At 30.5% G+C, this 27,128-nt stretch overlaps 1 protein-coding gene across 4 annotated transcripts in view; it reads right to left on the bottom strand.

Moving 5' to 3' along the window:
• LOC124536186 overlaps positions 1-27,128 on the bottom strand; it is a 172,575-nt gene that overhangs the window by 52,171 nt on the left and 93,276 nt on the right. For all 4 annotated transcript variants that reach the window (XM_047112863.1, XM_047112925.1, XM_047112783.1 and 1 more), the window contains 2 exons: positions 22,055-22,202; positions 1,361-1,518 (listed from right to left, as the gene is read on the bottom strand). In XM_047112863.1, the coding sequence (XP_046968819.1) occupies positions 1,361-1,518; positions 22,055-22,202 (306 nt within the window). The remainder of the gene's footprint in view (positions 1-1,360; positions 1,519-22,054; positions 22,203-27,128) is intronic.

Raw genomic sequence — 27,128 nt, 5'->3', positions numbered from 1 at the left:
GCAACGCGCTTGCAATTATCACACCGGTAGATTGCGTAATAATCGCCGTGCTCCATTAAATACAACACTCACCGTTTAAGCGAAAGTGGTTTAAATTTTATCTAAATATTATAAGTTGCATCGACATAGATGATTGAGCCGAGATGGCCGAGTTGTTAGAACACGTGTATCTTAATCGATGATTGCGGGTTCAAACCTAGGCAAGCACCATTGAATATTTATGTGCTTAATTTGTGTTTATAAATTAATCTCGTGCTCGACCGTGAAGGTAAACATCGTGAGGAAACCTGTGCATGTGTCTAATTTCATAGAAAATCCGCAACACGTGTATTTCACCAACCCGCATTGGAACAGCGTGGTGAAATATGTTCCAAACCTTACCCTCAAAAGGAGTGGAGGCCTTAGCCCAGCAGCGGGAAATTTGAGGGCTGTTGTTGTTGTTATTGTGCATCGAAATATCAAAGTTTTAAAATAAATTCAAATCAATGAATGATTTATCAGTAATGAATGTGACTCACGTAGAATTAGTGACATAGCAACACTTCGATCACACCTTCGTATGTTTAATGCAAAACATACGAGTAGGTATCATAAATCACAACCTCTGAACATTTCAACACACCGTGCTTCATGCAAACTACTGACAGATGCTAATTCCCTAATTACATTAATATTTAATATCAAGTTTCAAACAAAGACATGTATAATTATATATATTCTAATTTAAGATCAACGTAATAATATGTCGGCATAAAGCTTGTTCCTGACTAAGCTATCTAGCTAAGTTATTTGTTTCAAAGCGAACTGATTATATCACATAATTAGTGCAAATGTAGGGCGACCACGTGCCACGGGCTCGACTTGATACAGCTCGCGTAGATATTTTGCAATATGAATAAATCATTGTAATAGTTAACAAAATATAGAGTCGTTCAGACCGTAGCTATGTCTACACTTTACAAGCCGGTTTAATTGGGAGCTGTTGATTGTAAATTTATTCGAATGGACTTTATCTGGCCCATGTAATATTTATTACTACTTCATTATTCAGTACATTTTGATACTTGTTTAAACCTTGAAGTTGGATAACTTAGAGTTATGTTAAGTGAACAATCGTTGTGGTCATTAATAAAAATAACAATTTTAATATCATTTTTAATATACCTCATTATTATTTTGGTATGGGTACTATTTAGGTGTTATACGAAAACAGTCTTAGCGCCGTAGTCAAGCCGAGGCCACGACATATAAAAATGTGTAAATAATATATATTAAATTTCTAAGGAGCACAAACCACTTACTAATGTGAGAAGGAGCATAATAGAGTCTTTAGAAGTAGAAATTATACAGTTATCCTTACCTCATGCCATCAAATCCATCATCTGAACCGTTGATAGTGAGTACCGGCGCACGCGCATACGCTTTCGCAACCCGTCTGTTCTTTTCAAACACTATCACCTTAGCCCAGATCTCGTCGTCGATCTGTGTCCATTTATCCAGTACTTCCTGTATGTGCTCCTACGAACAAAAGAGACAATTACAATTATTATTTTGAATAAAGAATTACATAAACGATTTGGCAACGATTATTAAAATGTTTAAACGTATTATTAACAATGTTACAAAGGTTCGAAACAAATAATGATTCATGAAATTGATATAGATATATCAGATAGAAATCTCTAATAAAGACTCAGTGACAAGAAATTCATATAACAGTTTAACGTTAAGTAATAATTGGTCAAACGATACTGGTTTCGTTTTAACTACTTTTATAATTTAACATTTTAAACATTGTTATTACTATGTAAGCCGCAGACATGATTTAATGCGTCCGCTCTTTAATGATGGGAATCGTAGTCCTCCCGAAAACCAGATATAGAAGGCCCCATGGTTAGAACGCGTGCATCTTAACCGATGATTGCGGGTTCAAATCCAGACAAGCACCACTATATATGTATGTGCTCGGCGGTGAAGGAAAACATCGTGAGGAAATCTGCATGTGTCTAATTTCATCGAAATTCTGCTACATGTGCATTCCACCAACCCGCATTGGAACAGCGTGGTGGAATATGTTCCAAATAAGGAGAAGGTGCTTAATGGAAGAGGAGGCCTTATAATGTTTTGAATAGTTACTGTTTATTTAGATATTAAAGTTAAGTACGATAGTTTAATTGCAAAACGACACCCACAGCGACCTTGCGTTGTGGTAGGTGTTATATGGAAGATTACCACAGTTTAGACATAATCCCGGTGTGGCAACTTCATGCAATCAGACGACATACTATAGCGTAACGATACGCTCTAGTAAACCACTTCCAACATAGATCATAAAGCTTCAAGGTATGACATATAAAAGGCACAGTTAATTTACGCGTTTTTACCTTACTCTGTAGCTTAAGTAACTAAATATTCCAAAAAAAAAATGCTTGCAAAAACAGTCCCCTATTTAGTGAAAAGGATAGCAGTACATGTTACATAGTATTGCCATCCTTTTCACACTTTATTGAAATCACATCCAAACCACTCATAAAAAAGTTTTGTTTAATTTAAACTATACCTCCAGTCTGTTTGTTATTCCGACAAAAATATATTTTAAGTGCCATGTTTGGCTATTTTAGTACTATTTTTGTTTTAAGGAAAATACATAAAATGACCGGTATGAAATTTTAAATTGCGCTAACAGAACGAATTTACTTCGTAAACACTAAAAACGTTATAAAGGAAACATGCTATAGTTTATTTTTAGTTTATGAAAACCAGATTTCAAATAATTGTGTAATCGATAGCGCAGTGAATCAACGAAATCGTTGGATGTAACCGGGGTTGGGTTTAATTGAATGAATGAAATATTCAAACCGAGGTACAATCGCTCATACTTTCGAAAATTGCGATCGGAGAGAGTTCAGACTTCAGGGTCAAAGTTTTTTGTTCTGTTCGAGATATGTGATCTTAAAGCCTACACCATAAATAGACTAGGCCATTATTTATTACAAAAAAAAAACTAGCAAAAGCAGTTGTCGTGTGACGCCATCTAGTGGCCAGTAACTATAAAAAGATCAGAATAAAACCTTATTTATGAATCGATGCATATATATGCATGTGTACATTTTTGAATTGATTAATCTAATAGCACCGAAGTCCACTATTCCCGAACATATATTCCAGCTTTAATTTTAATATAGGTACATATGTAGCTCATATTCTAGCTAGTGTTATGTACACATGTATCAAAGTTAGTCTGGCATCTTCAATTGAAAAGGAAAATTAACGTTAGCAAGCGTAATTATGTAAAATATCAGCCTGCGAATTCAATTGTTTTATTGAATGCAATTTATTGTTTCAACCGTTAACACTTTTTGCTTCTCAACCTCCGAGACGAGCTTCACTTTCAATTTTATTCAACAGCTGGAAGCAATAAAAATATAATATTTGATTACAGTTATTATTTGCGGCGGAATTGACGGCGATTCGTCATGAGTTATTTTTTTCTATTTAAATTTTTGACTATTTATTACGTAACATTTTATTACTTATCATAAATAAACAATTCTGTTACCGTTCTTTATATAAATAGTCTAAATTGCTGTATATAATTACAACATAAATAGTGTTTAAATTAAATCATTTTTTTATGAAGATAATCAAATAATGAAGTTCTTAGTTTTGTAAGTACATTTTTATAGTAAAAATAAATAAATTTTAGCTATAGTTCGAGCCGAGATGGCCCAGTGGTTGAAACGCGTGCATTTTAACCGATGATTGCGGGTTCAATCAGGCAAGCGCTACTGAATATTCATGTACGTAATTTGTGCCTATAATTCATCTTGTGTACGGCGGTGAAGGAAACCTCTTGAGGAAATCTGCATGCATCTGATTTCAACCAAATTCTGCAACATGTGTTTTAAGTTAACCAGAATTGGAACAGTGTAGTGGAATATTATGCTCCTAACTTTCTCCTCAAAGGGAGAGGAACCTTAGACCAGCAACAGTAAATTTACAAGCTGTTAATGTTGTATAGTTTTAGCATAATATAAATTATCAAGTTCGTATTAAATGCATTAGTAACATTATTTTGTCTTTCTCACAATGGTCTTACAATACAAAGGGCGTATCCGACATAACAAATCGCAGGCACTTTCTCTACTTCACTATCTGAATCGACGTCATTACGTCAAATCATCCTCACATTGACATCTACATTGCCTCAGTATTGATAAATATTTTTGCTAATGTATTCCCATCTCACAATCTCATTTCATTGTGGTATAAGCTATTTGTGAATAAAGCTCGTTAGTGTCTAGTTTTGTATTTATTCGTATTGAATCAGTCATGCTCGATCATTGCTCTGATTTATGTGTTACTTTTTATTCGCGCAGCTCCACTTGAGCTGAACTCTGAATTGTATTTTATAATATTTCTATTTATATCGGACTACCTTAAATGCAACCTGTTTTTGATCGACTTAAGAATATCAGTGGGTCTTTAAAATTGATCATTTTTATAGATTGTAATGTATTGATAGCTTGTTAAATGACGATATAAAAGTGCTTGTAAAAGCCTACTTCAATAAAGTACATTTTGATTTTGATTTATGAGTTTACTTATTAAGTAGGTTTGGATTGCGAGCTGGTTGAAAAATATTTTTTCATCTTTTGTATGTCAATTCAATTACAACTGAAAAATAAACTAACAAATAACTTTACGCTATTAGTTCATAACTTAAAATTATTTAATTCGGACTTTAAATTTGAAATAGAATTTGTTACTACTATCACAAACCACAAACCTCTATACCTCGTTTTTCAGTTTCTTCAAAACCCAATAAATAAATCTTTCGCTTCATAATGAACGTCAATAAAACGGATTGGAGTTAATCAAGGCCTACCACAACTCGGTAGGACTTATCTCATTAATATTTTATTATTAATATACATTCTATAAATCGTTATAGTGGTATATTGACGTTTTAATTATAACAAATCTTCACGAGACTTATACAAAAGATTTAAGTATCGGTTTTTTTAATTTCGAAATTTTACGATTTGAATGTGTTATATTTAATGAATACAATTATAGAAATATAAAGAATAATAGTTTTTTTTTTTTAATAATTGCATATATTTCTTGCCAGTAAATCTTTTGGCTTAAATAAAACATGTAACAGAAAAAAAACCTCTTTGCTTTGAACCTTCACAAATATGAATTTTCATTAGAAAATTTTAATAATAAATACCTACATCCGCTATAAAGACATTGCAAGACGTTATGTCATCATATATAATTGCAATCGATATTATATTCGTAATTATAATCAATTAACATTAGTGATCGCATTTCGTAATACTACCTAGTATTTACTAAATAGAAAAAATAAAGCTATAAATGGTTTTTGACTTGTTTAATAATATTCCTGATATCTGTAAGAGTGGTTTAGTGAAAAGGGACGGAAGTGTGTAACAGGAAGTCCGAAAAGCGCGCCGTTTTTTATTGGACCAATGAGCGCTCAGATTGCCAGAGTTGGCCGTTAGATGGTAACAACCAATTTTCTAAAAGGATGTAATTTTGCTTATAACCAAGGATATATTATTATATCTGATATCTCATCAGATGATATATATATATATATATATATATATATATATATATATTTCTGAAAGACTCGCTTGTTTTTTAATTGTTTACTTATTATGTTATGCAGAAAGACTTCGTTAAATCTCGCCCCGAATTAAAGGCTGTTTAAAGTCCAATTAAATTTATTGGCCTTGCATTCGAAAGGATAAAAAGGGCGAATACGAATATTATTCCTAATTCAATTATTTGTCGATAAAATTAATTGAAATGCTGGCAATCACCCAGTTGCTGTCTTATTGTCGGACGACTGTCTAAAATAATTTATTTTCGAAACTTTTTAATTTTCTTTAGAGGTAGAAATAAAGTTTTGCTTGTCACTGCTGTTTATTTTTTCCACCGTTCAGCTTCTATATTAATAAGCGTCGACGATAAACATTATGATATATTGAGTCGTTTGACAACCATTTATTAATAAAATTTAGTAAAATAAACACATATAAGACAATCCCTTCACAAACTTTAAGTCGTAATCTTATAACCTAAAACATTTGAAGCGACCATTTTGTCCCAAAAAGAATATAAATTCAAGACAACTGAGGACATTGAAATCTGCTAAAAAGGACACGAATTTAGAAGTAAGAGATAATCTTGTGTATTTTAAAAGTTTAACCTTTTTAAAAAAAACAGGTCTGGTATCTTTAGTTTATTTTAAAGATAAAAATGTATTTTTGCGACTTTTTATACCCATTCTAAGGTTTAAGCAAAGGTTAAAATCATTTTTAAATAAAAAGTTATTGGTGTTGTTAAATTTGGATTTAGTTATTGTTATGTGAAAATAGTTAAAATATGATGTAATGATTAGTTAATAGTTAGTACTGGTGCTAATAGCTGTGTGACACACTCGACATTAAGAATAAATGAATAAAATACCTTCCATATAAGGCAAGGACGTTAGAGGCAACTGATGTATTTCAAAATCGCATACGTTTTTCCAATATATTGTAATAGTAATAAAATAGAGTTTTATTGGTAAAATACGTTTCTTCGTATATTTATAGACGCACAAACTAACTTTTAATAGGCTGTGGTTTTTTAAACTTTTATTCCATTGCCATTAAAATCACATTATTATTCCATTTCAAGACTATAATTTAGTTTCGTATCAGAAACTGTAAATTCCAAGTAATGTGTATTACAAATATTTTTTCAATTCGTTTACACATTGAATTCATTAAAAATATGCGAAATAATATAATTTAAACCGATTTAATTAATATTTGAAATGCTTATTTTATCATTGTTAACGTCCGACTCGAATAATTTAAAAGTTAATACGTTGAGATAAGTACAATGTGTTCTAAATATAAAAATCTTATCAAAAGTTAAAATACTAAACCAATTTAAGTCATTAAGTTGTCGAATATCAGTTTAGAAAACATAACTTGAATGATAACACACCTTAAGTACGGTTTGCACGCAACATATTATATATTCATCACAAAATTACTTTTAATTTATTTTAACAAAGAGTTTTATTATAAAAAGTAATTCATAATAAAAAAACGCCGTATGAAGAAGAATAGAAATGTAATTATGTACATATGTTTCTACACACCTGTAGGTTGTACTTTCCGCATTCTTAAAATGCATTGTTAGTGACAATTGAATATGAACCTTTAATCATCGTAACAAGGTTCAATTTAATCAACATGGAGGTTTCGAATGTTGCTCTACATATACAAACAGTTAAATGAAGGCCTTGTGGTCAAGTTTCCGTAATGTTCTTGTATTAGACTGGTCCTTATGAAGTATGTTGTCAACATGAATATTTATAACTGTAATTTGAACCTTATGTTTCAGAATATAAGACTCGCGGGTGGAGGATGACTAAGAAATTATAATTCTTAATTTATGTTCTTGTAGGAATTGTAACAGTAATTTTTTGTGGCCTATGAAATTTTGTTATTAACTGTTTTTGTTTAAAAAAAGAATTGTTCACATTTCAACAAAAGCAAACAAAACTATATTAGGTATTATACGTTTATTATTGAAAAGTCTGAATGAAATGAGGAACTACACGTATACAAACAGAATGCAGCTAGAGCTTCATTACATGAAAGGCATAAAAATGGCTTGGAGTATTAAATACTCACGCACAGTTTATTAAAATTAATTTATTTTGTTTTGTTTTATAATAAGACAGGAAAATGAAACCAATAATCCGTTATCATCGAATCAAAGTATGTCTTACCTACTAGTGAAAAACGAAAATTTTAAGCCGGAAAAAATATTAAAATCAAATAAAAGCAAACGTGATCAAATTATATCGACTTTATAAAATGTTTTTAATAAGTATTTGCAAACCGTTTCATCATATTTATATTCAAAATTGTTACGAAGCTAAGTAGACGGTAACTAGACTACGGATCGAACATACAATTTCATTCACAAATTCAAGACGTCAAATTAAATAACGAATTTATTACAACTTTAATCCGGTAAAATTAAGTTATATCTCTGGCCTTTGGACCTGCATCCAAAGAGTTAACCCATAGATTCGAATATCTTATAGATTCAAATGTTATAAGAATATATCACTATTGACCTACTTGACACCGATGGCTTTTTATTGCCGCCATCTTTGATCAGAAGTCGTTAATATAATATGTAGTATTGGTTCGGACACTTTTGAAAAGTCAGCGAGGCGTTTAAAGACGGATAAAATTTCAAATGCTATAAGTTCAGGGTTAGTCGAGGTTGGTTGGAAACTTGCAGCATCTTCGCACTTAAACTTTATACATTTTTTAATAAAAATAACAATAACTTGACAATAATATTTTTTTTTAGTAATATTTATTTTGTTTGTTTTGAAAATAAATAAATTCGTTTTTTTTATTTTTTTGATTCTCGTAAATAAGCCACAGTGTATACAAAAAATATCTCAATTAAAAGAGTATGATTAAGTCTGCCACAGATTAGAAAATATATCTTAAAATTCATTTCGAAGTTTCACCTAAAGGAATGCCGCACCGATTTAAATGAAACTTTGGAGCCGTCCTACAATGAATTTAAATTAGTCTAAATTAAATGTCACTATTAATTAGTTGCTATCTTGATATAAATCTTATTGTTTTGAATATATAGGAAATATGAATCAAACATAATTTGACATTTCAAATGAAAAAAGATTTTTTTCTCATGTGATTTAAAATTAAAAGATGACATTAAAAAAAATTATAATAAGTCACTCAATTTAATTCGAATTATAATTTTAATATCCAATATCTAAATATTCATTTAGACTAATTTCTGACATTTAAATTAAAATATAACAACATCATAATATTATTTTTTCATGTATTCGGGCTTTAGAAAGAGTTCCTTAATAGTGATTAAATATCAGAAAAACATAAATAGATATATTATTTTTACTGAAACGGAAATTATTATGAATGTTTGTTTTTTTTATGAATATAAAAATTAACTTATTTGTGACAGTACAATATGGAAATAAATATGATCAAACTTTTATACGTATAAATTGTAAGTTAACAAAGTGAAGATAGGCATAACTTAGTTACGTTAGCTGTTACAGAAATCCGCCTAGTTGGTTAGTCATTTCTAAATCGAAACACAAGTGAAAACAGCAATACATAATATATGTGTATTGTTTACAACATATACCTACGTCTGCTCTGAACTAGTTCGTTCTTATCACATGCCATGATATTATCTCATGGAGTGAAAGCTCATAAGTATTAGCTCGATATACTCTTATTTTTTACATTAAGAAAGTGTATTTATATGATAGGCAAAAAAATATTTTCTCTTTATCGATATGTGTTAATTCATTTTAGATATTCAACGCAATATATGTATATAGATGATGAAAAAATCGTTTAGCTACTACAATACTGGTGGACTTTCAGGAAGGATATATTATAAAAGTATTTGTATTTAGCTGATACAACTTTGTATCTAAAATGTTGGAAAAGAGTATCTACTTAGTTTATTGGAGGTTTTTCTCGATTAAATCTACATTCCGAACCAGAGGTACCTTTACGTTTAGTATAATATCATAAAATGTTTATTCATAAGCCAATTTGTACAAAGTAATGATAAGTTAGCAAACGATAAAGAGATGCATTGAGAAAATAATGTCTATATATTGGAGTTTTTAAGGGGACCACTGTCACTGATAATTAAAGACATACAGTAATTGCTTTTGGTATTTATAACTTTTCGTTTTGAAAACACAGCATCAGGGTCATATATGTAGGTTATATACGATAATTTGTCTTCAAATCGGAAATCTGAGTGCAGTTTTCACATATTAATTATCGTTGTCATATATCTAAACTTTTGAATCAAAATGTTGCAATAATAAACGATATTTAATTGAGTCCTATTAATGTACTCAAATTATTGCATTAATTAATATGCGATAAAATATTACTATAAACTATAAATACTAATGGGAAATTCGATTATTATTTTTAACACAATTAGTAGCACGATTATCTATTAACCTTTTTTATTTAAGAGACAGAAATACTCTAAATGCTATCTAAATCATCATGCTATCTAAATGTATATAAAAAAATAATAAATTAAATAAATGTAATTATAGAAGTAAATGTGTAAGAGGATAAATGGATGACCCCTGGCTCCGTCACTTGATCGCCGCTCACCAACCGACATACCGCTGACATACAGCCTTAAGGCCAACAAGGGATGACCAAGGCTGCTCTATTTATTATTTAAATGTATTCTTTAATCGATATATAACAGTTCATAAATTATTTATATTCATAAAGATATTCCAATAATGCTGTTCTTAATTATTATTTTTTTCTTAATAATTTATATATGGAAGGGTTATTAGTTCTGAATAAACTCAAAATAATTTTCAACGTAAAGATAAAATTCGAAATTTGTTCTTAAGTCAAAAATAACATCAATTATTTCCCTGCTCTTTTTATTTAAAAACATGTACGCTTTTTGACGTTAATAATATCGTCCATCATACCTTCGGTATAAAAAAAACAGTCGTGTCCAAGCCATAAGAAAACCAAGTTTAGTAAAGTCATTAATTACATCTTTTGTAACACCGTTCAAAACAACCGACATCTATTCACGAACATTCCTCAAGATTTGACGTTAACAGGTGTTATTCCTTTACAACTATCTTAAGCACTGACACCATCATTTGGATGATATATTATTTAAATTACTTTAGTTCTTAAATCTGAGTGATAGGGTTTAGATTTGCATGAAAATAAACTCGCTTCAAATCGTGTAGAACATGAGTGACATAGTGTAACAGTCAGTGTAGACGAAACAAAGTCCACGTGCTCGAGTTTTGATGGATAGATTGTTAGAAAGTCAATCGGAACCGTTAAGAATGACTTAACAATATATACATATACCAGTAACATAAGTCGTTTTAAGAATATATTTATTGATCAAATAATTAAATGACTATATGGATATACGACCTTATTTATTTTAACGTCAGAAATATCGCGCAATATTTGATTTAAAGAGCAATTTTATTTTTTCAAGATACATATTATTATTGTACTGAAATTTTAACTTTATAATACTTGTGAGATTTTCTTAATGATGAAACAGCTTATGGCAGTAGATGGAAATGTGTCAGTTTATCTCAATGGTGTAAGCATATGACCTGCCATATCGTGTGAAAATCAACATGCATGAACGCATGCGGACACGTTCGTGAAAGCCTTAGGGTATTACGTATACGTTAAAAGTGGGATCCATTTAACACCACTGCGAACCGTAATTTCGCACATTGTCAAATTACTAAAATTCAATACTAAATTGATTTTCAGAATTGCAGACAAAACAATTTACGAAAATATTTTAAACTGGTTAAAATAATCGGTCCGAGAATTTATGTTGAATATACGCTGAATTGTTCTCAAATCCACAACGTTCAGTTGTATCCGTCGTTGAAGTTTCGAAGGAAAAATAAGTAATGTTTTATTTCATTGAACTGATAGACATGTAATATATTTCCAAGTATAGTAAAGCCAATACAACAATTTACACAGCAAACCGTGCAAAAAAATCAACAAGCGATGTATAGTATCCGCTATTTTTTGCATGCATTGCTAGATCAATTCATAGGGCAATAGAAAATGAACTTTAAGTTAAAGTACTGAGAGATTGTTATTGAATGATGAGATATCGGTAATAATAAAGCTGCAGAACAAGACAGGTGCGCAAAATAGAAAGTTGTTCGCTTCCTGGTCACCAGTTCGCCTCGTCGCATAGCGTGTGGCCGCGGCTTTATTCTCACAAGGACATAGCAACAAAGTTACTAATTCAGCAATATTTTTTAATATGAAGCCTCTTTAGTTAAGCCTTTGTGGTAAAGAATACTTAAATACTTAACAATATCTTTGTCGTGTAACACTTGTACAAACATATACTATCTTAAAGTATGAAAATTAACTTTTAAATAATTGTAAGTTTTATCTATAAATATTCAATGTATGAGTAACACATTAACATCTATATATCAATGTTGTGTTTTTATAAGATTGCAATTTCAAATATTTAGTAATTTTATTATGCGGTTATGAAACGAAAGGAAGAGTTGGGATCTCAGATAAACGACTTTCACTGCAGACGCTAAAAAGTGAAACTGGAATGAGCGGGCGCAGGCCAAATTACTGAATAGCAAATTTCAGATTTCGAAGTAATATAAATTGAAAAGAAATTTATTAAATATTAAAAAGAAAACTCAATGTAAAAAGTACCGCAGATACTTTTACATTTACCAATTGTATTTATTTTTAACGGTTACAAGCGCTGTGCATTGCGAATTTACCCCCATTTCAGTCGTATTTTTTATCTAGGTACATGTAATTAAGACGTCATAACTTAATTTTATGATATAAGGATTAAAATTAAGCCTTAGACTTATACAGAACGCTTCCTTGTGTGCCACAATCAGTTTCAAAATATACTCGCTTTCACTAGTATATCAGACTTAGAGGTTTTCATCTAATTATAATAAAAAACCATAGTATATTCGCAAATGAATTATTTGAACATGTTTTGAAAAAATATTATTAGTAAAAAGGTTATATTTGAAAGGTGAAACAACTGTCGCAACGGGTTACTTTGAAGGTCATTTCAATAATAAAAAGCAGAAAAGAATAAAACACAAAGAAAAAGACTTAAATCGTATAATCTGAATATATAGAGACATATTTGAGAGAAACTTGTTTGGTCTAACTTTATAACAATATCTAATCAAATTTCTGTTCATTATGAAAATGATTAATGTTCAAACTGTTGATATATAAGGGCACGTGTATCATAAAAATGTATTTTAGTTCAGCGATATGAATATTAACATACTCTAGATTTGGAGATATATATGAATCAACATTGGTCAAATTCATTATTATTATTATCTTATATAAAAATTATCCTGCTTATTTATAGAGGGACAACTTCTTGGAAGTCAAAATAATAAATGTCAACATTTTGATTTGGTTACGTTATTTAGCGTTGCAAAAGAACGCTTGTCTGCTTGTTTTCGAAAAAAAATTATGTGAACCACCTACTACTTAAATAATTTAATTTAACAGCATATAGGCATATATGCTTTATGCCTAACTCCCAATGAATATCCCCAAAAACACAAGCGAAGTAGTAAGCGATACGTAGCAGTGTATAAATAATGACATATGTTAGAGTTGGTTAATAGACCTAAATAATTACTTTTCAGTAAATAAATTATTGATTCCCTTAAATATTTACATTAACACAATAGGATTGTTTTCTCCCCCTTTAAATTAAATTACTACTAAAACAGAAAATACAGTAAACTTATACACAAAGACGCAGAGAATTTCGCATAAATTCGGTTTTTAGAATAAAATATATGACAGGTATCCGACCGATGTTATAAATATAATAAAAATAAGCTTTACATTTAATGTAAACTTTTGAAACGAAGAAAAGTGGTAAATTATTATTTATATTACCTTTGTTTTTTATTTTAAAGGTTATATTGAATTGTAGAATTTGATTATTTGATTAAGTAGAATAAATTAGTATTGAGTAGTATATGAAGCAAGTTGCATATGAAGCAACCCGTAATGGAGTTACAATAAATTAAATCTGGTTTACACTTTTCTTCAAAAGAAAAATAATATTATGAATAATTTTGATGATAGATAATGATGTTTTATTTTAATTAAACAATGAAATAATCTCTAAACTAAATATGATGAGCTATTGCGAATAAATTAAAAATGCTATTTCCTTTGTTAAGAAACGTAACCGAAAGTGTTGCCATTTCATAAATTAAAATAAAAATCGTTTAACCTTCATACGTCACCAATAAACTGGTTTAAGTTTTTGCTCTGTCATATTATCGAGTTAAATTGGTTGAGTTTACATTACTTATTTTCAAATAATTATCGATGTACTGATAACCCACGTCAAACTTGTCGTGATCGGGATTGAATTTAAAAAAAATTGTGAGTAAAACGGATGCTGACACTTTGGGATTAAATCTTAAAACAAACATCATGTTTTTGTTAATGTACTAATTTTATACAATTATTAAATCCCTTCAAACTTTAAACTAAAATGCATGACTCATGCAAAAGATAAAATTTAATTCGTCTTCCTTTCTTGTAATTTATTATAACTTGTCAATATCACACGGCTAAGCTAAGGCCTCTTGTCTTGGATTGGAGCTGGAAACCCATTTGGTAGATTTTAAGATTTTCTCAAGATGTTTCCTTGACCACCGAAAACAAGATGAATTATAAATACGAATTAAGTACATGCTAATTCGATTATGCTTGCACGGATTCGAACCGGACAACTGCATCACCTTTTAGAATAAATGTGTTTTCTTTAATTTTTTTTACACAACAAAAAATAGTATTCAGTAATGTGCGAAATGTAATAAATAAACTGGTATTTTCTAGAGATCCTTTAAGTGTAAAAATGTAAGTTAAGCGTCGGTTTGACATATAAGGGTCATCAAAACTTGCCGGATGTGGGGAGGTCCACGCTCGTTCGTGCAAGGACATCGCGAATGCCCCTAGTTCCCACATTATTAAGGTCATCAGAACAAGGATGGTTGGATATAAATAACTTGCCTGCACGATCCGCTTTGGGGTATTTCGAGGAAACATTTATATAATTTCTTTAACATTAATAATAAAGTTTAAGGCTATTGATAATTATTTCGCACGTAAAGCTTTTTATTTATCTTAATTTACTTACTATTTTTTATCTATTATGACACAGATATCTCATGAAAATATTATATTTACAAAAGTAATCTTGACTATTTATTTATTGAATATATGTGTTTCTGTAAACCATTTAAAATAAAATTATAATATTGTAATTAACGTAACGTAACCTTTTAAACATATTGATGTCGATAGAATATGTCAAAATAAATTGTACATATTATTTTAATTATTTCTTAATTTTGTGTATGTCGCTGGATGATATTTTGTTGTTGTTAATACAAGAGATAATTGCTTGCATCAAGAGATGTCAAATCTTTTGATAAATGTTGATTGTGTACTACAATATTAAGCAGACGTAACTCAGTCTCAAGCGTACAGAATCATTAATATCCACAACCTTTTCTAACGATTACACATGTGCAACTAAATACCAATGAACAGGCATTTCGAAAGATGTTTAAACTGAACGCATAATGCATTTACTATTTTAACTAAACAAATAAAAAACTGACATTTAACTTCAAATATAAAATCATAAAGCATATTGTGCAAAGCATAAAATTCCTAATTAGATATATTAAAGTAAATTCATTGAAGTTTAAGGAATGAAGTGACAAAAAGCAATTGTTAATATTACTTACGATCGCTAATGGAGGGTAGTTAAAATAACAATGGCCACAGGTGATAAGTACTTTGATAAGTGTCAACGCAAAATAAGCCTTATTTTTATAATTTAAGGACACTTTTTAAGATTGACGATCTTAGTAACAACGTAATCTTTGCTTGCGGCATTTTCTTTCAATCATCGAAATGTCAAATGTTGACCTATGACGCTTTGCCACTTGTCTCGCATTGTTACTGTTACTATGTATAGTGGTCGTTACGTTAAGCCTTAAGTACAGTAATAAGATATTGGTAGTTTGCATAATTGTTTTGCAATCGTTCACTGTTATCATATTTACATAGAGGATATAATTTATACTTTATTTATATTTACGTGTTCTTTTTTCTGACGGTACTTTATTACTCTGTGGCGTTAAACTTGTTTATTCTTTTTTTTGTTTTCATTATTATCTAAAGTGATAAGTAGTTAGTTTATTTGGACGGTATGGAATGTCTAAGGGATATATAATGAGATTCTGAGAATATTTCATACTAAAGTCTGACATTATCATATATTAACAATGTTATGTACGTAGCTAATAACCGGTGATGTCACTTATATAGAATTACTAAATTATTTTTAGATCGCCGACCTCAGAGAAACACATAATTAGATGTATTAACTAATAATATAAATTGAAAGTTAACATTAAGTCAATAAAGGCCAAAGTTCGCTCATCAAATGGTACAAATCAAATTATTGCAGAACCAACTTGCTAATGCTATTTCCGTTACGGCAATTCCACTGACCGTTGAAAAACATGAAGGTATCGATTTTATTAAAACCTTTTTTTACTGGTTTCTTTAAATGTAAAATAAGGTTATACTATAATGATTGTAAAAAAATACACCTTTTATTATATTGCAAACATTTTTTTTTAATTTAAGCAAAGAGTCACCTGATTCACTAAAGAGTTTTGTATTGTTTAATAAAAATCATTTTCTACGTGATTTGTAAAACGTATCTGTTCTCATTTTTCTTTTTTATTTATTTCAAGTAGGTTATACTTTGTATAGACGTTTTGGCGAATCACGTCATAGCAAAAAAATATAACAAGTGTACGTAAAACTTAGTTTCACTTTCGGCACGCATCACGCGGGTGAGGTCGTTGGTACCGTATTTAACATGTGTTGTCATTGAATTTTAAACCTTATGACAATCATCTTAGAAGCTAAGATTCAAATAATTTTCCAAGACAGTCGTGATTTCTGAGCAATTAAACTATCCAAGCCCCGGTGGAGATGAGAAATGTCAGTTCTATTACGTAAAGCGAAATTTGAACCTAACAGTTTATGATTTTCGTTACCGTTTACCTTCGATTGAATTGATAACTGTATATTTTAATATATAAAGTAGCAAAACCGATTTGTTGTGGTAATTTTCAACAAATTTAATTTTAAAGTTCAAATACAGATTTTCTAGCAAAGAAAAGGTCAAGAAATACATTAATCTCTTACAAACAGCTATTAAAAAATAAATTTTATTTTTTTCACTGGCAACATTCTGTTATGTTTTCTTTAGTTATTATTATTTAAAATTTCGTCATATTTAACTAGTCCAATCTTTAAAATTAAATTCATGTTTTGTTTAGATTTAATTAATAAGTAATAGTTAATTTATTTAATAATAAAAATTAAAATAAATATTAAAAAGATCAAAACTTAATTAAAAGAATATATCATTTGTCTTATTTCATATATGTGATTCAAATATATATAAATCATCAATCAGTTAATCTTGCTAATTATATTGTCAGTATTAATTTGGTAATGACACAATAAATATAATAAAAACGTATCCAAGCTGAGCTCTAAACTACAATTTACAAATTATTGTGATGTCATACGTCAAATTAGTAAAACTAGAATTATGTAGTATACATTTAAAATTATCATTATTATAAAGTTTGAAATTCGAAGATTTCCTAATATAACCTTAATATATTGAGTCAGGGTTGCCATGTGTAAAAAATGTATAAGCTGTATGAATTAATACTAGGTACGAATTCTTGTTTTGAATACTAATTCGTTTAATATTTAATTAATTTATACTCGTATTACTACTAAATACATATATTAATGAAGTGTTACACCAAAACATGTACATATATTGAATTATAATTAATACTTCACTATGTACCTACACTGAGGACTTATATAATTTAACTTGATTATTTACAAACAATAATTTAATAAATATTTTAGTCACAATTATTTTTTCGGGCAACAATTTATCAGTATTTCATTGGAGGCTTACTTAGACGGAGTGTTAATTTGGGTATAAGAGCCAAAAATACTATAATATTTATACTTACTATGATACCCAAGATCAGATATATTTATGCATCAATAAATGCGAAAACTTCGATTAGACAAGTACAGTTTTATATGTAGTACATTTGTCGCATTTCAAGTCCCCAGACAGGTATTGGCCAATACTAACTTGCGACATGAGCTCAGTGGCCAGTGCCAATCGTGTAATAAGGACATGGTTGTATAATTTATGTTCGTTTAACTGACCGAGGCTGTTTGGAACCTTATCTAAATATGTTTCAATAACGATTGATATTTCTAAAACGTATATAGGAATTGGGAACAATTATAAAAAGCCAGCTGTTTTCAAAGTATAAGGTAATTGCGCAAACATATATATTTTTATATTCATAGACAAAAAGCCGCATCTATCACGTTTAATCCTTTCTTAATTGAACTTTCAGTATATTGAAGATTTTAATGAATTATTTTCATAATATTTCTAATTTTGTGAATGTGGTTAATTTAGCTTTTAAAGATAAGAATTTTTGAAATACCGTCATCTCATGCAATTTAAAAGTTATGAACCCAATAAAAAAGAAATCTTCTTTTAATGGCAAAATAAAATCCTAAGCCCAAAAATATTCTGGAGGATTATACTATGCCATCAAATTAACTATCAATCAGATTAAAAAACCATTTAGGTGGCATTAAGGCGGGCGACACACATTAAGTGCACAGTGTTCGATTTCTCAATTTTACACGATCAGGCTTATAAGGGGATAAATTCCGTTACCTGGCGTGCCCGGATAATTCTGTACAAGGTTAAAAATCCAGTTAAATTTTGCAAGAGTGGTGCGCACTGTCGAGAAATATAGACAAATAGCCGGTTTGTTAAAAGTGAACACTTGTTTGAGCTGAATAGGAGAATCAAAACAGTTATTACTTTCAGTGTTTATTTGGACAAAATATAATATTTAACTTTAACACGCAATTGATAAGATTAAAAATTTAATAATGTAATGAATTAAACAAATTATGAAATACTTTGGTAGTCTACTGGTGGGAGGGTTTTGTACAAGTCCGTTTGGGTAGGTTCTACGTACTCAGATATTTGCCCACCAAACATCAAAACTCAGTACTATTGCCTTCCATTTGGAAGGCTGAGTGAGCTTGTGTAACTACAGGCTCATGGGTGCACATTGGTGTGATGTAAATGGGCATTATTTTTTACAGCACTAATGGCGAAAGAATCAAGGCCGATGGTGAACAATTACCATCAAGTGGTCCTTATGCCCATACACCTTCCTATTATGTAAATAAAACCATGAATTCAATGAATTCAACGCAACGTTCTGAGTATTTATTGGGAACGTATTAAATTTAAGATGCACCGTCAGTAGGATACCTAAACCAAGCAATAAGGATTAAAATTTGGCAAATGGAATTGTATCAGAGCCGTCCAATTTTTATTTTCACTCAAGTAACTTGTCATGAACTGACAAGATTTATTATTTTAGAATTATCCAAATACGATACTTGATAAATGGTGTCAAAACTTCAAAACCAAACAGAATTAATATCAAAAATAATTTGATGCCGATTAAATTATTTCTAGAGTTCACTTTGATTAAAACAAACACCAAATCTGAATTATTGCCTAAATTTCAAAATAAATGTTAAAAAAAACTAATACATTACAAATAATGTGACAAATTAGTAACAAACATTTAAAAAAAATCTAAGAGAAGTGCCTTAAAGTGTTTGCAATGCTAACAAAGCTACTTTGTAAGATTTCAGGAAATTATTTGATAATTCTTGACATTGTATGGTAAGTAAGGTCAAACAGCGAAGCTTGCTGTGTTCCGGGCGGTTCGGTGCTGTAATTCACCATTGTTGTATCGGTCACGATCTCGATCAATGGGTCAGAGTTGACCCGCTTGTCAATGATTGGCAGCTGGTCACGAAAATTGAGACTAAGTTCCCACTAAACTATTCCATGTAGTTGAGAAAACTTGCTTCGAATTTGTAAAGACATTTCCATGTAAGAATAGATATTTCATCTTTTTAATCGAAATTTTTGTTTTTTAAATACGAGGTAATTTATTTATTTAAATGTGTAATAATCGCGAAAATTTAAGACAATATTACGAGGTAAACTCATAAGGACACACTGGATGAAACTTTTAATAAATCATTGTCATTTGCAAGTACAATTATGACTAAAAGATTATTCAATAAGCTCTTTAAATTGCATGTTATGTTGAACTCGGGACAATGTCTATTAGGCTTTTTTAATTATGCAATTATAATGTTAAACATCATGATTTCGTAATGAAGGTTCACGACAGAACTATACGGCGTAATCGTGTACTTTAGAGGATGGCCATTGTCAATTCGTTCCAACAAAATAGTCGTCACGATGACTTCAAATGTGTGACATTATCTTGCGTAGTTGAGGGATCGTGGAAAGAAATTGACCCAAAGCAAAGGTGACAACATTCTATTGTGACCTTTTGGAAAACAAAGTTTTATTCTTATTGAAGAATAATGCCACGAAAATATAATAATGTGAAAGTTATGTGTGGAGAAATACCTATAAGATGTACAAATGAAAAGTATAAAACAGGCGGACATTTTTTGGAAGAATTGGAGGAGAAAATTACTGATCCATGTGATGGTACTTAAATAGCTTTGGTGATAGACATTACTTTAAGAGGAATTAACTGTAATTTAAAATGAAATAAACTTGCACATAATGTTAAGCTTATGGTGACTTTATTTTATTAAATAAATAATTTAAATCAAGTCAAAGGATTAAAATTTGACAAATAAAATAAAACTGAATTTTTGCTTCTCAAGGCTTACTTTCGGTAAAATAACTTGTCATGGACTGACAAGATAATTATTTAAATACAATCTTTGATATATTATATCAAAGGTTTTTTTTAAATATAAAAAAAGGATTGAATACAGATTAATTCTAGGGACTACCACTTTTAAAAGATCTTTGCTTTTGCGGAGACTTATCATTTTTATAATCCTACCAAAATAAATATGAAACGTGTGATAAAATTAGACATCAATGTAGGAAAATAGATCATGTAATTAATAAATTAACTATAAAATAGCTCGTTGTTCAAATGGGATCAACAAAATTATATAATTGATAAAGAGATAAAAATGAAACGTAAAAACGTAACGTAGCGAGCGTTCGTATTACTTATTAGGGCCAGAAACATTCTCACGTCCTTAATAGCACTATCGGAAACAGTTACAAAAAACGCAGCCTTAGACAAAGGAAATGGATACATTTACGCGGAATAACTATGGGACACTAGTGTTTATTAAATTAACCAAGATATTTGCACACCAGTGCGTATTACGTAAGAAATATTTCGCAATGGTCATTCGCATATGCTTAACAGCTTAGCACATTCACAGCGATAAAAATTCAACAAAAACCATTTGGATCTTAATGATTTATTTATTCAAACTTAGGTAACAGTTTTTGTTCAATGTCTCTATATTTGAAAGTCGGTAAGTCACCAAGACCGTTATGGAAGGGTGTAATTTTAAAAATGAACTTTCTTTGTACTGTTCACCAGCAAACGTTAGCATTAAGGCATTCGTTTCTTCAGTTCCCTGTCATTTGCGTTGCCTACCAACCATTATTACGATATCGGTGTGAACTCGTCTGTAACGTTACTTATATATTGGCTCGCCGACCTCGTAATTGATGCGTAGAAAGTAAGAAACTGATTAGGTGTTATCGAATAGCTGTTATATTTTTATAATTTTATCAAAATAACTATTAAGCTGATATGGAAAAAGGGTCAAAGAATTTTGGACACAAAACTTTAGGTTTATCAACAGACGATAAATTATAACTAATTTCGTTGTGATTTTAAACGTATTAATTTATTATAATGACGTAATGGCTTAAAAATAAAAAATGAAGAACAGAATTTTATTTTGTGAGTATAATAGAGAACGCAGCTTCGGGGTCGAGGTGTGAAAATAAATATCATTATGCAACTTGTCTTGTCTGTTTTATTTTATCTTTATGTAATTCTTAGTTTGTTTTAGATTTTATGGCATACCTTCCAGATATTCTGTAAATTCTTGTATCATATTCTTAACATCCATATAAAAAATAGGCTAATTATATAGATTATTATTATTATATACAAGTAATTTTCATAGATCAGCTTTTGTTTTTTGCTATTGACGATTTTTTTCATTATGATCAAATTTTGAGAAACTAGGCGAATTTCTTTGTGTATTTGTATAATTAGTTTTACCTTATAGAGTTTGTCCTTCTGGTACCACACATCTTCCTCTTCCTCTATTTGAGGGGCGAATGCTTGTGTAAGATCATCGCGAGATCGCGACAGAATGCGCCGCCGAGACACCATCTCTCCCCCCGTCGCCGCTTCGAACGGACCTAGGCTGTAACAACGTAACATTAAATTAGAACATGTATATTATAACAGTGGTTACAACGCGTGCATCTTAACCGATGATTGCGGGTTCAAACCCAGGCAAGCACCGCTGATTCATGTGCTTAATTTGTGTTTATAATTCATCTCGTGCTCAGCGGTGAGGGAAAACATCGTGAGGAAACCTGCATGTGACAAATTTCATAGAAATTCTGCCACATGTGTATTCCACCAACCCGCATTGGAACAGCGTGGTGGAATAAGTTCCAAACCTTCTCCTCAAAGGGAGAGGAGGTCTTTAGCCCAGCAGTGGGAATTTACAGGCTATTGTTGTTGTATATTATAACAGGGGAATAACAAAATTTAACAAGGACAAAAAACATATGCAAAACAAATAAAATATAACAACATATGTAACAAAAGGCGGCTGTATCCCCAAAAAACAAGTCTCACACTAAATTAATAATTATCTTCCTTAGTTATGTTCATCCGTTACAACTTAGACCATTAAAATCAAACTATTTGAGTTATATTTGTAGTAGAGAACAATTTTTAAGATTCGAAAAATAAAACAAACTAACGCGGAACTCGTAATTGTAATCTTCACAACAAACTAATATAATTGTCAAACTTTCTATGAGAGCTTAGGCTCATACGTAATAGTGTTATAAAACAAAACAATGCCCTTGTGAAAGCAATGCGTTTTATTGTGTTTTGTATCGTTTATAATTCAGACATCTTCATCAGCACTCTATTTAAAATGATTTTATATTAATGACATACTATTTGTCTGTATCTTAAAGTAATGGAAAATTTTGACAAATTAAACCCAATCAATCCTTGTGAATGTGACAGAGTGTTATGTACTTCGATGAGTTTGAAATGTTCGACTTAGACTATGGTTCATGTAATTATGTAATATTAAATTCATGAGTTTGATAACATTAAGAAGTGCGTAAGTTGATACAATAAACCTACTTTACATTTTGTAAAGTAATTGCATACAAATTTATTACATAATGTAATTAATTGTCTTATACAACAATAATTTTATACGAAGTTGCAAAGTGGCACCCAGTGCCACTGCCATTTTGCTGGGCTAAGAGCTCTTTTCATAAGGTTTTGATAATAACAGTGACCGATGGGGAGTTATATACGACACAAACAGGTTTCCTTCAGGATTTATTATAATCTTTTCTTTTTTGACCAATCACATTTTTGAATAATATGTGATAATTATGTACATAAAAAAATTGTGTTTCTTGCATCTTAAATTGACCATTGCTATGCATGGTCTGATTTAGTTAAGATTATGAATTTATTTAAAGAATTATACCTATAGCGGGTAATACTATACAATATGCCAATTGTAAGGCCATCATTACTGTCCAATAGGTTGTAAAATGTATTAAACTAACACGCCAGTTGTTTCGAAAAAAAAAAATGAAGAGATCTACGCGTTGTTAAATCGCATCACTAGCATCTTCAAACCAGGGCTAACAAAACATTATACACGCTTCCTTCCGACTCGAACAATATGTGGCATTGGATTCGGCATTGGCATTATCTAATGATCGTACAGTTCCTCCCATTCATCGTACTTTGTTTATATCTTTGCTGGTAATGTAACAATGGCTAGTGTTGTCGGAGAAAGTATCGATAAGCTCGTGTTCGATGTGGTCTTGTTAACGCAATTGGATCCGTGCTAATGATACTGAATGATAAACTGTCCGATCTTTGCGAATTTCTTTCCTATCTGGTTTGTCTTCAATTATTACAATTAAAAAATAAATAAAGACATAAAAAACTATTATCAATTTTTAGATAATTTTATTTTCTTTTTGAATTTGGAACGCTTGTTGACAGTACAAGACATTGTTACTTGAGTTACCAAAAAAAGGTACCGTAAAACAAACACTTAAACGAAACAAATTACCCTTTTTGTTAGTAAGAGGGACTTTCACAGCTGATTTAGTGGTCTGCTGAGTATCGTTCGCAATCTATTACGGCATGATCAAGATAGCTTTGTTTTTCTCGTTTATCTAAATTGCCTTCATACTGTCAGAGTTATCTATTTATTTTATGTCCAAGCGCGAAAGGTGCTAATTGATAGAAGGGTAAATTTACGTGTTCTTTTTTTAAACTTAGTAGTCATCACCGCGTATTTAAATTGGCGCTTTGGTAATATTAAACATTCCTTGGAAACTAAGATGTTGTGTGCCGTGTGCCTATTCTTACACTGGCTTACTCACCCTTCCAGCTGTAACACAACATTCATATTGCTGTTTGCCGGGTTATCTAATGATAGGTGGTACCTACCCAGACAGATTTCTAAGCCCTACCGAGTAAAAGTAAGATAACAACGTAAAAATATTTTTACTTTTCATATAACATCAATTGTAAAATACTTTAGGTATTCTCGTTCTGAACTCTTAAAATTTTAAATGACATTTTTACTTAAATTAAAGCTTTTCTTAGTTATTTTAAAACTATCTTGTAATGCCATGTTATTTTAATTGATTACAAATTTTGTAGTTATGAGAATAGCTTTTAACATTTATCAAATGTAGATCCGATTGCAGAATGTTTTAAATTGCGTGATCTTAGGAACGCTGCGTACGCGCACATGCACATGCCCGTCGAGTATTTGATAAAAGAGTTTGTTTATTTGTGTGTTCACTCAGAACTCATGAATGATTGTTTATTTGCTCACTTTGCGTATCAATCTTTACTGACGACTATTGCTTTTAATATTTTATTTCAAATTAAATTGACACTACATTAATAAAAACAAATAATTTGATATGAAATGCACGTATGTAATATACAATACACAAATTGTACGAGATGGTTCGATCTACAATTTGTATGAAAATTTGGTGAACAATTTTATCTTGAATCTTGTTACATTGTTATATTTAAGGAAACAGCTATTCATCTGATTGAATAATGGTGTACAATACAAAGTGGTTGGTATCGTAATGGGGTTGTAATAGTGTTGTATAATAATTACGTCAGCGAACCTGTTTCAACTGACCTATATCGATGTCGGTCTAAGGGTTAAGCGGATACGTGATAGCGATTTTATTATTTATTATTCTTACTTGTTGGTAGGGCATTGTGCAAGCCCGTCTGGGTAGGTACCCCACACTCATCAGTTATTCTTCCGCCAAATAAAAGTACTCAGTATTGTTGTGTTGCGGTTTGAAGGGTGAGTGAGCCAGTGTAACTACAGGCATAAGGGACATAACATCTTAGTTCCCATGGTTGGTGGCACATTGAGGATTAAAGAATAGTTAATATTTCTTACAGTGTCAATGTCGATGGGTGTTGGTGACCAATAAAATGCTCGTCCGCTAAACTATACCATAAAAAAAATTATGATACGAAAATACACTTTCATACAATATATAATATAAAACATGTATGCTTAAATCTATAAAACTACGCAACGGATTGATGCAGTTCTTTTAATAGATAGAGTGATTCGAGAACAATATTTTTATATATAAAAATAATTAAAAATTTCGAAAAAAAACTTGATAATCTTAGAAGTTTCTACTGTGATGATTTTTTAAATACATCATTGGGGCGGGTCGCTATTAATGAATCGTTTAATGACTCGTATGAACATTTTTTAAACACATTTAGAGAAACAACCTTCTCAATCAGTTTATCAATTTAAAAAAAGATGAAACCAATAAATCTAAATTATTTATGTAGAGTATAAAATAAATAAATCGCTAGAGGCGAACATCCTTACGCAACTATCAAAGCCGCTTTCGCTATCAGCGCATCGTCGAGGTCCCGTTAAGCCTAGACGGCCAGTCATTACGGGAACCTAGCGGAACGAGTATTCTTAGTTTATTTTTATAACTCGGAGGCATGCAATTACTACGGTAAGGATGCCACGTGGTGTTATGTAATCGTTTTATCTTACAAGCGGGAATTGCTGCGGGAACGAAGCGTTTTGAACGTATTAAATTTGACCGGTTGTTTGGTATGACCGCATAAATGATTATAGCAGTTATTCTTTTGTGACTTTGATTTAAAATACAGTTCAAGTCAATTTTGATTTCTTTTTGTACTTTAATAGCTCGCGACTCATATTTTTATTGTAATATTGTGTTATTTATTAATATTTATTTATTTACGATATAACATACTAGTAGTCGCCCACGGCTTCGTTTGCGTTTTAAGGTGTTGGTTGTCATGTGTTAAGTAAAAAATTAGCCTCTGTCCTTTCTTGGATACCAAGTTTGCAACATACCAAATTTCATCCAATTCGGTTCAGCGGTTTGATCGTGAAAGAACGACAGACAGAGTTAAAACACTTATAATATTAATATAGATAATATAAATGATGTGCTTACGTATATTTCTGTTTTAAGTTATTGAAAAAATACCAGTGCAGCGTGAGCTGTAAGTCGGTGCGTTAAATGTTACAACACTGTTGAAAATTAAGTAAAAATAGCCGGTGAACATTCTTTACAACTACTTTCCAAGTCAAATGACAACGTGCTCGAGATTCTAATTACAAGTAACTATTATGTACTATTTGGGGTCACTTCCAAACCAATTCCATTCTTATACCCTTCAAACTAAGAAGTAAAATCGCGTACAGTTTTTCATATATCGATAAAATACTGCATTATGAAGCTGAGACGTTCCTTTCTATGATTGGTCTCGTCCTATTTTCATACATGAAACGATTGTTTGAAAAGAATATTTTCGCAATATGTAGCTAGACTCGAGATAACTATTGACAATGCTGAGTTAAAATTGGGCAATGAAGTCATAGTAATCGGTTCACGGTCACTTTTCGACACGACATTAACATTTTGTTTATCGTAGGTATGTTTAATTAATTCACATATTTTTCGCGGCCTTGAAGATAGCACCGGTTAATAATTTATTTAATATTACTTTGCGTTAA

This window comes from Vanessa cardui, chromosome 1 (genome assembly GCF_905220365.1).
Source record: "Vanessa cardui chromosome 1, ilVanCard2.1, whole genome shotgun sequence".
Lineage (NCBI taxonomy): Eukaryota > Metazoa > Arthropoda > Insecta > Lepidoptera > Nymphalidae > Vanessa > Vanessa cardui.
The sequence above is the reverse complement of the archived record's forward strand: the minus strand, read 5'-3'. Positions and strand labels throughout refer to the sequence as shown.